The sequence below is a fragment of the Cyprinus carpio genome, chromosome B20 (assembly GCF_018340385.1).
Source record: "Cyprinus carpio isolate SPL01 chromosome B20, ASM1834038v1, whole genome shotgun sequence".
NCBI classification, from domain to species: Eukaryota; Metazoa; Chordata; class Actinopteri; order Cypriniformes; family Cyprinidae; genus Cyprinus; species Cyprinus carpio.
Window position 1 is genome coordinate 5,134,532 of NC_056616.1, and position 14,161 is coordinate 5,148,692.

The 14,161-nt window shown below is 38.2% G+C and overlaps 1 protein-coding gene across 5 annotated transcripts in view; it reads right to left on the minus strand.

Moving 5' to 3' along the window:
- The window catches only part of LOC109113276 (AT-rich interactive domain-containing protein 1B-like), an 849,861-nt gene that overhangs the window by 787,818 nt on the left and 47,882 nt on the right, over positions 1–14,161 (minus strand). For all 5 annotated transcript variants that reach the window (XM_042746443.1, XM_042746442.1, XM_042746441.1 and 2 more), the window contains 3 exons: positions 8,818–9,061; positions 7,115–7,204; positions 6,564–6,734 (listed from right to left, as the gene is read on the minus strand). In XM_042746443.1, coding sequence (XP_042602377.1) covers positions 6,564–6,734; positions 7,115–7,204; positions 8,818–9,061 — 505 coding nt within the window. The remainder of the gene's footprint in view (positions 1–6,563; positions 6,735–7,114; positions 7,205–8,817; positions 9,062–14,161) is intronic.

Genomic DNA, 14,161 nt, shown 5'->3' on the forward strand with positions numbered 1-14,161 from the left:
ATGGATATTCATAAAATGACCTCATTTTGTATTCCAAAGAAGGATGTAATACACGCTTGAAACAAAAAGACGGTGTGTAAATAATAACTGAATGTTCATTTAAAAAAAAAAAAAAAAAAAAAAGTAAATAGGGTCCATTTTGATCTAAAAGCAAGTCTAAATTCTGCATACAGCATTCTTTCCTTTCTCTGTTTCTTCTCAGGCAGTCAAATGATCAGATCTTTGTGGGAGAGCATTGGAAGGCAGTGAAGTCTGGACACATTTCAGCCAAATTGACATTCTTCAAAACTAGTGTGGAACCAAAGACCCGGGAAGTATGTCTCCTCATGACATGTTTCAAGGGCAACCGTCTGAGGACATTCAGCCTGACAACCACTGGACGCCAAGTTTCTCAGGGGACGAGACATCATGTTCACCACGCGACGAGTTCCGTCTAATGTGCTGATGTGCATAATGGGCATAAATTTAATCGTGCCCAGATCCCTGCTTGGGAGGAAGAGTTTGCCAAGCAGCATTTCAGTCACAATTAGAACTGGGATTTCCACTCCTTAAGCTGTCGAAACGTTGAGATCTCTGGCTCATTCAGGTTTCAAGAGTTCCCTGTGGAAATCAGAGAGTCTTGGCATGTTTTCCTCTTTCCCAGTGCAAAAATGTATTCCAAAATCACATGAAGCAGGTTGGTTGGATGCTGGCTTTTTGCCCCCGTTCTGTAGTTACACTGAATCGAGACCCTTAACAAGGTCCTTCACGGTGGGGAGGATGGGCACTCCAGCCTGCACGGATGTAGACGTGGACCTGGAGCACTGCCAATTACACACTCTGTGGTGACTTTCCTACAGCCCTGTTAATCCCAACATTCCCTCAGGTGAAAAAGAGGGAAAGGTGCCATGAATGTGAAGGATGCAGCCGACTGCCCTTCTGACAGTGCCGTGAGCGATGCATGGATAACAGAGGGTTTGGGACATGGGAACACAATTTGATGCCTACTGTGAGCTAGAAAGATGTGTACCTCACCTTGTTTCAGTGACCCCCATGATTCTGTAATTCAGCTACACGAAATGCCAAAGCTTGTTCTGACACAACAGGACTCAAAGGTTTCCCACTTTCCCTGCCTTTCAATTCAACTCGATTGACATCAACAACTAAGCTTTGAGTCAAAGACAACTCTCTGTTTAAAGGGAATATATATAACAGAAAATGGGATTTTCCTTGCTCGTTTGAAACTCTGCAGATCAAAAACACTTTATATTCATCAAAAGATTTATGCTGAAATGCTTTTATTTTATCCACAAATTTCCCCTTTAATGAGAAAGACATTAATAGATTTGTGCTAACTTTGCAGATCTCGTAAAAAAGTTAAAACTGAAATAACATCGTTGAGATGTTCCTTCATTTTTGGATTTCACCTGTGGCAATATTCAAATGATTGGACATAATTTATCTGTATAAATTAGTCCAGCAGCTAAAAAAAATACATAGGCATATTAGAACAAAAACCAAGCCACGAGGTCCAAGGAACTGCCTGCAGAGCTCAACGATCTGGGGAATGTTACAAAAACATTCTTCTGAATTGAAGGGTTCCCACTAGCATAGTGGCCTCCATAATTCATAAATGGAAGTAGTTTGGAAGTCTTTCTAGTGCTGGCTATCCAGCCAAAACAAATCATGGGAGAAGGGTCTTAGTGTCCAAGATCCAGAGATCCACAGACGGGCCGAACATTCATTTTCTAACAGGACAAGGACACTAAGCACACAGACGAGACAAGAGTGGCTTAGGGTTAGGGATGACTCTGTGAATGCCCTTGAGTCGCCTTGAACCACATAGAAGATCTCTCAAGAAACCAGAAAATGGCTGTTCATAGCTGGTCTCCATCCAACCTGAGAGAGGTTGAGAGGATCTTCAGTGAAGAATGGCAGAAATCCCCAAATCCAGATGTGAAAAGCTTGTTACCTCATAACCAAAAAGACTTGAGGATATAATTGCTACAAAATATATATATAAATTACGACCTATGCTCTCAATGTCAAATGCAGAAATGTTAATCCATGCGTTTATGACCTCGAGGTTAGAATACTGTAATGCTTTATAGGGTGGTTTTTCTGCATGCTTAATAAACAAACTCCAGCTGGTCCAAAACGCAGCAGCTAGAGTTCTTACTAGAACCAGGAAGTACGACCATATTAGCCCGGTTCTGTCAACACTGCACTGGCTCCCTATCAAACATTGTATAGATTTTAAAATCTTGCTTATTACTTATAAAGCCCTTAATGGTTTAGCACCTCAGTATTTGAACGAGCTCTTGTTACATTATAGTCCTCCACGTCCGCTGCATTCTCAAAACTCAGGCAATTTGATAATACCTAGAATATCAATGTCAACTGCGGGTGGCAGTTAACCTGGTATCCAGACCAGATGTTGGATCAGCACCTAGAAAGGACCTCTACAGCCCTAAATGTCAGCGGAGACCAGGACTACTAGATGAGCCCCAGATACAGATCCCCAGTAAAGACCTCTTCTCAGATGACCACCGGGACGAGACCACAGGAACCAGCTGAGTCCTCTGCACAATGTGACATTGCTGCAGCCTGGAATTGAACTGCTGATTTCGTCTGGCCAGAGGAGAACTGGCCCCCCGACTGAGCCTAGTTTCTCCCAAGGTTTTTTTTCCATTCTGTCACCGATGGAGTTTTGGTTCCTTGCTGCTGTTGCCGTTGACTTGCTGGCAAATGATTGCAAAGATACTATTTAAAATGAACTGAGCTGGATGATAACATCACTGAATTCAATGATAAACTGCCTTTAACTGTCAGTTTGCATTATTGACACACTGTTTTCCTAATTAATGTTGTTCAGTTGATTTGACACAATCTGTTTTGTATAAGATGCTATATAAATAAAGGTGACTTGACTTGACAAAAGGTGTTTTAACTAAGTACTGAGTACATATGCAATGTGATATTCTCAGTTTTTTTTATTTGTAATAATTATCACATAAATGCTTTTCATTGTGAGTATCTGGAGTTTGGAGTGTAGATTGAAAAAATTAAAAAATACTTTCTGACTGCACTGCATGATTTTTCAATCACAATCCTCATTTACATAGTTGATGGAGAATCAGATCTCAGCAGGGAAGCCTCAACAGCCACAATGACTCAACTCCCTGCCGAGTTAATAGCCTTACTGACTAGAAATCAACTTCCGTCTCGTTCAAAATTAACGTTCATTTGGTGGGATGATCATTTGGCTGTGGCAGTGACCACTGATCAATGAGCTTCTGAAGAAGCAACAAGCCATTGTACTGCTTGAAACTCAAAGACTTTCATCCCTCTGCCAATCTTGATTGCCATATCTAACACACCTCCAACAAAAGAGGGCGCGATTTCATCAAAAACAGTTGTCAGGGAGACAACTCTCTTTCTGATCAAAATAAATGTTTTAGGTCAACTAGTGAGACATTTTTACATATCAACCCAAACTAAATCCCCTAGTAAAATGGGTGACTCCTACTAAAACTGGTGGCCCTGATGAATGACAGTGTCATTTACAATGGGCAGATTCATATGCAAACAGGTTAGCCAATCAAAAAGGTACTTGAGGTACATTAGATTAACCATTGTGTAACACGGATAGCTGAAGTATACTTTGGGCTTAATGCGCAGCAAAACTAGTCTCAGCACTGATGTGTGACCCCTGTTACCTGTTAATATGGGCATTAAAATGAATCAATGTAAAAAAAGATGTATGAGACAAGTGTATGAGTCAGAGAGAATGTGGAAAATTGTCCAAAAAACTGAATTATGAATGTCTGTATTGTAAGTAGACTTCAGGAAACAATAAAATGCTGCATTTTATACTGTTCCAAACTATGAATTGACTGAAGCGTCTATTCATGGATCCAGTCAATCTGTGTACACAATTCTGTGGTCGACTGCCGCTATAGCTCAATGGCGGCTGCTCCCCTGTTGTCTTGAGCCGGCTGTCAGTCATTTGAATGAGAGTACAGGACAACAGGGACTATCAATCAGGCAGAGTGGAGGCCATGACATTATAAAGGCACGCTATTCATTTATTACACCAGCACGCCATAACATTCATGATGAATTGCTGCTGAGCCCTGTTAATGGGGTCTCTATCACAGATGCACACAGCTGAAACAACATACACTTAAGTATTAATTCACCAAAAAACATAAACTGTCATTTACTCACACTTCCAAACCCAGATTACTTTCTTACTTATGAAAACACTAAAGGAGATGCATGTGTTTATATTTGGTGCTTAAAACCCGGGTTTGAAAAAAAAATAATAATAATTCAATCGGTTCACTCCACGCAGAATCGATATTTTAACGTTTCTGTTCCTGCGTTCCTCTGATATTATTACCGTTCCGAAACCGGTTCGGGTGGAAGAAATACTGGTTAATAACAATAACCCTCTTCAAACAATCACAACAAAAATAATAATAATAATAATAATAAAGTACAGCATTTTCTTTACTCAAAAAGAAAAAGGAAAAAAAGAGAGATCTGGTAACGTTAGCCAATTACCCGCTGCGCTTGGTGACAGCCAATACAGCATCATCTTTTCTAGATTTTGGACATATGTAGGCTACTAAACAAATAAAAATAAAATTAAAAAAATTCTATCAACACTTTAAAGACATCAAAGTATTTTTAAGATATTTAAAAATGTTTGCTGCATTGTAAAAAAAAAAAAAAAACACTTGTATAAGATTGCGTTTGGAGAGTGAAAAAAAACAAAACATAGGCTAAGTCGCGGCTCACGTCGCATTTTATTAGCCCTATTACTTTCCAAAATAATGAAGGATAAAATGCCTGTAGTCTAAAGCAAAATGTTTACAAACATTATAAAAACAGTAATTAGTTTCTCTCCAAAACAAATGCTCTAAAGTTTAGGCTATAAAAACGTCAATCCAAAAACAAATTAATTTAAGGTGAAGCTGATGCCTACCTCTCTCATTCGGCACGAATCCAAATGTTTCCATATTCCTGACATATCTGGATGCTAAAATATTATTTATTATATAGTGTTTTACTTTCATTGACATAAAACATCATCCTTCACATCGGGTATATCAGCACAGTGATGCGCGGTCACGCTGAACGCAACAAATTTTGTACAACGAAGTAGTGTAACTTGTTTCTTTTTTCTTTAACTATATTTTATTTTGATAATGAACAGGCTTCAATATAGCAAAATTATGTTGTGTGTGCTCGTAAGGAATCAGTGTGATGGTCATACCAATGCTGGTTGGTTATACAGAAGCAAGACATTATTCAAAGCTGTCAAGCTTTTGCAAAATAATTAAAACTGTAAAGCTTTTGCAAAATAAAGAAAAATACTCTCTGCTGTTTTATTTTCCTTTCCGAAAACTTTGGAACGTGTCACAATGAATCGTAATTTAGCACATTTTTTCAAATTTTTTCTTTCGTTACGTTAATCTGTAAATATGATTCAAGTGAAATATATTGTATATGCCTATATTCCTTTTTATGTAAGCCTATAGTTTTTCTGTTCTCTCCTTTCACAGAAGCGCTGCAGGTGCGTGTGATCTGTTGAATTCATCTTACACTATCCTCAGATAAACTCTTAAGGGCGGAGCATTGCCATTGCGACTTACCTACGATGAGTTCACAGCTGAGCGGAAATTTCACTCGTTGGCTTCAGCGTCACATTTGCATAGGCCTTACTTCTGGAATTCGTGATTGGTTGACAGCAAATTTCAAATATTAAATGGAACGATAAAATAACGTTATTAACTGGTTAATGGCCATGTCAAATTTTCGATTCTGTTCGGAACTATAAGATTTTATTTCGTTTCTGTTTCTGGTTCTGTTCCTGTCAAAATTTAGTTCGTTTCCGGTTTTGTTTTCGTTCCTTGAACCGGTTCAGAGCCCTGCTTAAAACTACTGCACTAGGCTTGACTGACATGACAGGTTCTTGCATGTCTGATCGGTCACAACACCATGTATGTGCAAGATGTTAAAGTAATGATAAAAATGAAATTTGGGAGGTATAGCAGAGGGCAAAATTTGGGTGTTCCTCACACAAAGCTATAGTATGACTCGCATATAAAAATGTGTCTTGCAATTATGACACAGTTATTGAACTGAACTGAGTGAACATTGAACTGACTCAAGCTTAATATTAATATTGCCGCATCCTGTAGAACTGCCTATAGCTAAATTGAACACGTTTCAAACTGAGGAACTTCACACGGTGAAGCTTTAAATGCTCAAGCTTCTATTGTTGGGTGGATTCTCATTAGCTGTCAACATTTTTATCGTTCTTCAACTGGAAACTAATTACAACAATGTCCTTCCCTTGTGTGGTTATAGTTTTGTCAACAGAAAACCTTTTTTTTATCGTTATAGTTATCATCCACGGTGTGAACGGGCCTTAAGGCAAAATGGTTTGGAACAACTCAAGAATGAGTGAGGGGTCTGTAGTGTTATAACAATTTGGAGCATAAAAATTTCACACAAGACAAATAGAAGTCAAATGTTTTCATGCAGAAGAGCTTGGGATGTGCGTGTGTTACCTGAAGGACCATACTGGCCACTCTGGGGCCCATAAGAGGGGCCCAGCTGATAGGAGCTCACACTATGGTGCATAGGGCCAGTGGGACAGGAGTGTGGAGACATAGAAGGTCCAGGCTGCTGGCCTCCAAACTGGGGACCAGGTGCATTGCGCTGCATGTTAGGTGCAAATCCTAAAAAGTAAAAAAAAAGAGATTACCCATAACAACCAGGTAATGGTTAGGAGGTAACTGGTTAAACGGTGATGTAAGGTTAAGTGCTGAAATTCAAACTTTTGTGTAAACTATTGAGTATTTTTCAGTATTATTCAGTGTATTCTGTATATGTTTTTCAGAATGAATTGATTACCCATACAAAGTATGCTATCATATAATATATGAGGCAGTCCCAGTTAATATTTAAACATATATTAATAATTAATGTCCAAAGGGTTACCAACAGCTCAGACATTGCATGGGATATAATGAAAAATACAGCTGTCGGATGTCCTTTTCCTGATAGCTGTAAATAGAGGCAGTGTGAGCCATAATGTTACTGCGGGATATCAGCTCACCTCTCTCCTGAGACATGGGCGACTGACTGTGAGTGGAATGGGAGCCCACGTCTGGAACATTCCCTGGGGTCTGAGGGGCCATCTGTGTACCTGTGTGTGGGAAAAACATGTACATGTGTGCACAAACCCACAGTCTTTCACTGTACAAACATTATTTTTTTGTTTACCAGTAAAATATCCAAATATCGACAAGTACAATTCCGAGGATACTAAGAGTTGTTTTCAGATTATTTTTTACATTTATTTAATTAAATATTATTTATTTTGTATATTATTAATATATATATATAAATGGATGATTAATATTTAGTTATTATTTAATTATATAAATTAAAATTATATTGTAATTGTGTTAAATTTACTGTATGTCTAAAAAAAAAAATGCAACTCATATTCTCTGAAAAATAATCATCTTTATCTTGATTTAAGGACTTGTTTTAGATATTTTACTGGGAAGCAAGACAACAATACTGATTATAAAAAGATATTTTTGCAGTGCACATGCACAAAACCACAAATGCAGTTAATGGTCTCATACAAGAGCTACATTTCACAATAAATATCAGACAAATTAGCCTAGAGGGCAGAATATCTAACCACATGTCCCATGGGAGGTGTTTAAGGCTCATTGTTTCTCTCCCAGGGGCAAACTTTGTTTGCTTGTATGTACAGAATGTGTATATTTGTAAAAGCGGAGATATTCATTCTCCAGTAATGGCACACAGATCACATGTCAGGGCCAGCCCTGTATGCAGCTAATGGCCGTCGGTGTTCCCAGTAGGGATGAGGCAGTTTTGTGTGCAGCAGGGTAAACGGTCTCCTGTGGACCTTGTTAGTGACATTCAGAACGGAAAGAAAAAATAGCAGTTTCAGCTGCACAAAGCCCTCTGCTGCCCGGCTATCAAAGAAGCCTGGCTAACAATGCAGCGCACAGCAGGACAGTAATTGTGTCAAAGTGACTCCAAACTGCTAACAGACTTTCAAAACTATTTTAATGATGGAGTGACTTGTTTTAAAGTCAGCTTGAATCCTGCCGCTGACCCACTGCTGTCCGGAGCTCAAACACCTCAGCCTCCGACTGCTCCATGGTGGCAGGATTAAATGACACACATGTGACGGTACATGTGTGTAGCTAATGGGTACGACAAAGTTAGCATAAGAATAATAATCTTTATTTTCCCCAAAAGAATATTCACAACAGAGAATCAAGAATATGTGCCTAGTTAGAGAGACTTTCAGTTTGTATTAAAAAAGTTTTTTTGCAGCTAAATTTCAGCAGACTTAACCGAGGAAATGTTAGCAAACCCAAACATGTACAATGACTGATAGGGAGAAAATATAATATAATATAATTATGAAAATAATTATTTATTTTCTTATATTATATATATATTATTTATTATTATTTTTTTTGATTAATGAATGTAATGTAAAATGATTTGGTCATACAGATTATATATATATAGATTATTAAAATATATAAAGATGTCTAATTCTATGTCTAATTTTAATGGATATTATAAATATTCCTGAAAACTCCCATCCCAACTACAGAATAATCTTATATGGTTCAGCATAATTGCGTAAATAGTATTTCAAATGACAACAATAAATTAAAAGCAAAACTTGAAACAGCACATATATATTAAATTTCTCATTGAAAAAATAAATCAAAAAATTATATCTCACACAGAATCTTTTACCTGGCCCACTGGCAGGTGATATGGGCCCAGATCGTGATTGGCTGGAACCCACAGGTGATCCAACCGGCGAGGGCGAGGGCCCGCTACGCATGCTGGGGACCCGGGGCGAGGCATGGGGTGAGAAGGGTGACTGGGCGGGGTTACTCTGTTCTCCCTGGCTACTGGTGGAACCTGAAGCGCTGACGGCCGAACTGAGACCCGCCTCTGTTCCGGTGGGGAGGTCGTCTATAGAGCCAGATAGATCCTGAAATACACAAACACAAGAAACTTGAGTTGAAGATTGAGCCATTATCCAATTTTTCAAGACTTCAAAAAGAGCCAAGCAGCACAGCAGGCTATACATAAGAACATAGTTTGGAAGTAGATAATATAAAGCATATTTTGTTAATGGACTTGATGTCACATCTTATTTGGAAGAAAGCAAATCAACGGACAAAAGCAGTTCTGAAGCAGCAAACCTAGAAAGACTGTAAGTCAGTCTGAACATAGTGCATTCATTCTAAGTGTATGCTCCCAAAATTACAACCAGTGCCAATCTAAACCCTATAAATAAACCACTTAGGGGGCCTGGGGCCTTTTTACCCCACAAGTGATCCTGCATGCAGCCAACAGGCTCTGAGTTCATGTCTGCAAATAATCGTAATCAACCTTGCAACTGAAATTAGTTTGCAATTGTTGAGGTGATAACAACTCCTGGCCTGAACTGACTGCAACAAAGGAACTTTAGTAGAGAGGTTGTTTTGTGAGCTCCTGCCCGTTGTCGAATCTCAAGGATCGCTCATTGTTATTCTCCATGGGCTCAAAAGCAACACTGATGATACTGGAAGACAGGCCATCAGAAGTACTACCAGTTTTTTGTAACTAATAATAAGGGGAAAATAAAACTGATTTCCTGTGCCGTGTATTACATCAGGCCAATTGTGCTGGAAGACTATGAAACAAAACTTTCCAATGAGGCCTTAAATTCCACGACACATGAGCCAGTGGTTCCAGCATGAAGCGCAATGAATGATTGTGATGGAAACTCAGGCGGTCTTCAGAAGAGACTAACTTCAAGTTGCAGGCTTAATGGTGATGACCTAGTTGAGGATGAAGAGGAACATATGCTCAGCTTTATGCAATACCACATATCGGCCTCGATGACGGAGTGTCGTGAAGACTGTGGGTCAACAACCTCCAGCGGTAACTTTCTCCGCTGGGAAGTCTCGGCTTTTCCAGTTACGCTAGACAGCTTTAAAATTATATCGTATACTCTTTCCACAAGACTAAAAAAAAAAAATAATCACAACAAACAACACATAATAACACCACATTATGGGGGACAGAGAGTGCCGACATCTTCAGTCTCACTGAATTTCAGTTTAAAATGATAAAATGTCACCATCAATGATGACATCTCTTTTTTGATGGTCATGAGTGAATGATGAGTCATTATTCAGTCATGACCATCAAAAAGGAAATGTTTAAGCTGCTCTATTTAATCGTGACCAGGGGCTGTTGAGCTCCAACAACAGATCATCACTAGTCCGAATGACTTATGAACTGTATTCCGAGTCATCTCAAAAGGGTTAGTTCGCCCAAAAATTAAAATTAGCTCATGTTTTACTCACAAATACATCCTACGTCAACTGCCCGTATGACAGTCAGCAAAACTGAGAAAAAAATATTTATAACATTTTAAATATGGATATTTTTCTTACAAAAACGCATGGATTCGCTACAGGAGGCCTTTATTCAGTCCCCAGAGCCGCGTGAAGCACGTTTTGTTATGGATGCACACACTTTATTTAACTACTTTTGGACTGTTGAACAAAAACACCCGCCGACTCCCATTCTAAAGCTTGGAAGAGCAAGGAAATTTTTTTATATAACTCTGGTTGGAGTCGTCTGAAAGAAGAAAGTCATATACACCTAAGATGCTTTGAGGGTGAGTAAAACATGGGCTAATTTTCATTTTTGGATGAACTAACCCTTCAAGTGGAGATGTTTGACCGGCTATAAATCAGAACCGGACAGTTTTTGCTCCAAACACACGATCGGCAGCTAGCCAATCTCTAATCTGGAACTGCATACAAACTGCATTGCAATCATTTCCCAAAATGTCATTTGTGTATAAATATTACAAAGTCTGTAAACGGGACATTAACAGAGACCAGAGACGCTGAAGATGGACACGAAGAGGAGAAAATACTGTAGGAAACAGAGCAGCTCACTGTTGCTCGAAATATTTGATATAAAATATTTTATGGTTATATGGATTTATCACTGAAGGGAATTCAGAAAAGTTCTTCTTATTTGTCTGCAATAACAGTCTTGGGGGCAGCACTCTGACATATAGCGCCGTTGTGCTTCCGGGCATCCCAAGTTTGTGTCCCAGCTTGTGGACCTTTCCCAATTTCGTCCCCCTCTCGCTCTCCCAGTTTGCTTCCTGTCAACTTACAGTTCTACCAAAATAAAAAGGCCAAAAAGAATTCTTATTTTCGTCGTATCTCCATGTAAAGCCAATTAAAGTAGAGGTCATTAGCACAGCGCTACTTTATTGTAAGAGAGAGAATTTGTGTTCTCATTCAGCCTGTCTGCTGTTTCTGTTTCGTGCAGGTGTCTTATGTAGTATAATTTAACATAGCCAGACCATTGTGTTTTTGCTTTAAATACTGAAATTATACAAATCTAATTCAAATCAAAAAACAAATCAAAACACAAACTGCTTATGCTATATGTATGTAGCCTTTTTTGGATTGTGATTAAAATGCAGGGGTTGCTTCTAATTTCAACTACAGATATTTTAAGGCTTTAGAAGTCTTTTATTTTATGACACTTTGCGATTTTTGGAGCTTTGTGGAAAGGAGCTACGAGAACATTTTTTAAAAATGTCTCCATAGAAGAAAGTAAGTCATTTGGGTTTGGAAAGACAAGTGAATGATGACAGAAGTTTTTGGGTGATCTCAAACTGTAGGATAAATAACTTCTGTTGTTTTCATTTTGGTGACATGTTGTATTCATCTCTGCAAGCTTTTCTTGCAAAACTCCTAGTGGTAGAAGTCAAACCACTTCAACCTTGTACAAATTAGTCGAGGCTGGAGCTTGCTTGATTTATGTCCATAATTAGTTATATTCGTTAAGTCTCTGACTTCTTTAATTGATGAACGCAATTATTCAGGCTCATTGGCCATTCAAAGTTCCTCTCTTTCCATCTCTCACCCTCCAAATCTCAGCAGAGGAGAGAAGACAGAGAACAAAAAAAAGAAAAGAATGCAGCATCCCTCTCTTCTGATTGGAGAGATTGAGTGCAGCCCACCCAACACTCATCCTTCATCATTTCACATGACAGCCTCCGTGCAAGCCAATTAAAACACGGAGGAATTATGAGAGGATAATTGGGGAGCCAGGCGTGGCCATCTGAAGCCTGGTCTCTTTAAAACAGCTCAGAATTCAAAACCTGGATTTAAGGCCTTTGTTGAAGTGGAGGGCCAAAAATAAATTACCTTCAAATCTACCTTCTGACAAACTTTTTTCCCCTCCTTTTTCAATTCTCATATCAAATCGGGAAGGTATTTATTTTCAATAAAAATGAAGTAAATAATCAAAAAAAATTTTTTAATAAAGCATCGGATAGGGTTAGGGTAGGTGTAGAGAGGTCTTTATTGTCCCAATAAGGTACCATCCATTTAATAATATGAATTAAAATTAGAATTTACACTCAATACATTACTATTGCATACTGTTTTATAATGTACTACAATACTGAGGTGCAGATAATTGCTTTATTTGCAATGAGTAGTATAAATAGCTGAAAACCTTATTTTAACAGTGCAAATAGCATCTATCACTAAAAAAATTAGTTATTTTCACTTGGTGTGAAATATATTATTATATATTATATTTTTAAAATAACTAATATAATGCCTGCAATTTTCATTTAAAACTAAATGAAACATCTAAAACATGCAAGACTAACCTAAACATACTGTAAGCAAAAGCTTGTCAGACCATATGATGGACTGTACCCAATGATAAGGTCGGTACAATTGGTTGATAACACCTTTCAGGCAGGGCATAGTGTAGACTCAATTAATCATGGGAAGATTTTATTTCCTTTATAGCACAAAAAAAAAAAAAAAAAAAAAAAAAAAAAAAAAAAAAGACACAGAATTCATCCATGATGTTTGTCTTCTGATGATGCTGAAACCCCAGAATAAGAAATCCAAAAAATTGATGCTAGAGCACTTAAGGGCTTTTGTGCTCCAGCCAGTCATAAGAAGAGACAATAGACAGTCACACATCGGTGAAGGAGAGGGGCCGTAAGGCAATTTGAGTACACACACACACACACACAACGCGCTGACGGAGGAATTCTCTTCCCCTTTTGTGATGCCTGACAATCTGAAAAGAGGCTGACATATTGGGTTTGACGAGAGCGTTCCCCAGACACAGAGAGTGTGCTGGAGCCGGGAGTGGAGGTGGATTAAGCAACCGCAAGAGAGATGGAGGAAAAATATGTATCTTTCTGACAGGAGAAGGCAACAATAAGTCTTCATACTAAAAAATCACCGTGACACAGATAGGCTCTAGACTTCTGATGTAAAAAGGTCTATATTTCACTCAACTGGTAGGCTGTAGAGGAACTCTGTAGTTGCTCAGTGCTTGGAAAAAAAACAACTGACGCATGCCTAAGCATGACTTTAACCACAGTGGGTGTGATCACACCAACAGAGCAAAACAGCGGGGTTCAGGAAATAAAAAGGTCATTCAAAATCTCCATAGTGAAATTGATTTTTACTGATAAAGTTTAAACCTTCCATGATGACACACTACCAAAGGTTTAGGTTGCTCACCAAGGCTGCATTTATTTGATGAAAAGTACAGTAAAAACAATAATACTATACATATATATACTGTATATATACACACACACACATGTACACATTACCCTTAAAATAGTATCCATTAACAGTTTTTCCAGCCAATACTGATTTGGGAGATGACTTGATAATAGATCAACGCTAATGGTAACATTGTGTTTTTTTCTTTATATGTCATCTTCAAGCAATGGAACATGTTTATCACTTAAGGTCATGGATATAAAGTATCCAATGGAAGATATGATTTTGTATGGAACGAAAAAAGCATAAAAAGTGAAAATCATTTATGCCTTATGGTACAGAAGAACTTCATTCATTCTCTCATACACAAGGTACATAGTTTAGTTCCTTTGTGCGCTCTTGTCTTCCTTTGTTTCTAATGAAATGTTGTAATGTTGTGATTAATCTTGAAGCTGGTTTGTTGGGTTCAACCCTTTATTGATTGTTTTGAAATCCTCATGGAGAAAATGAGTGAGAAAAAT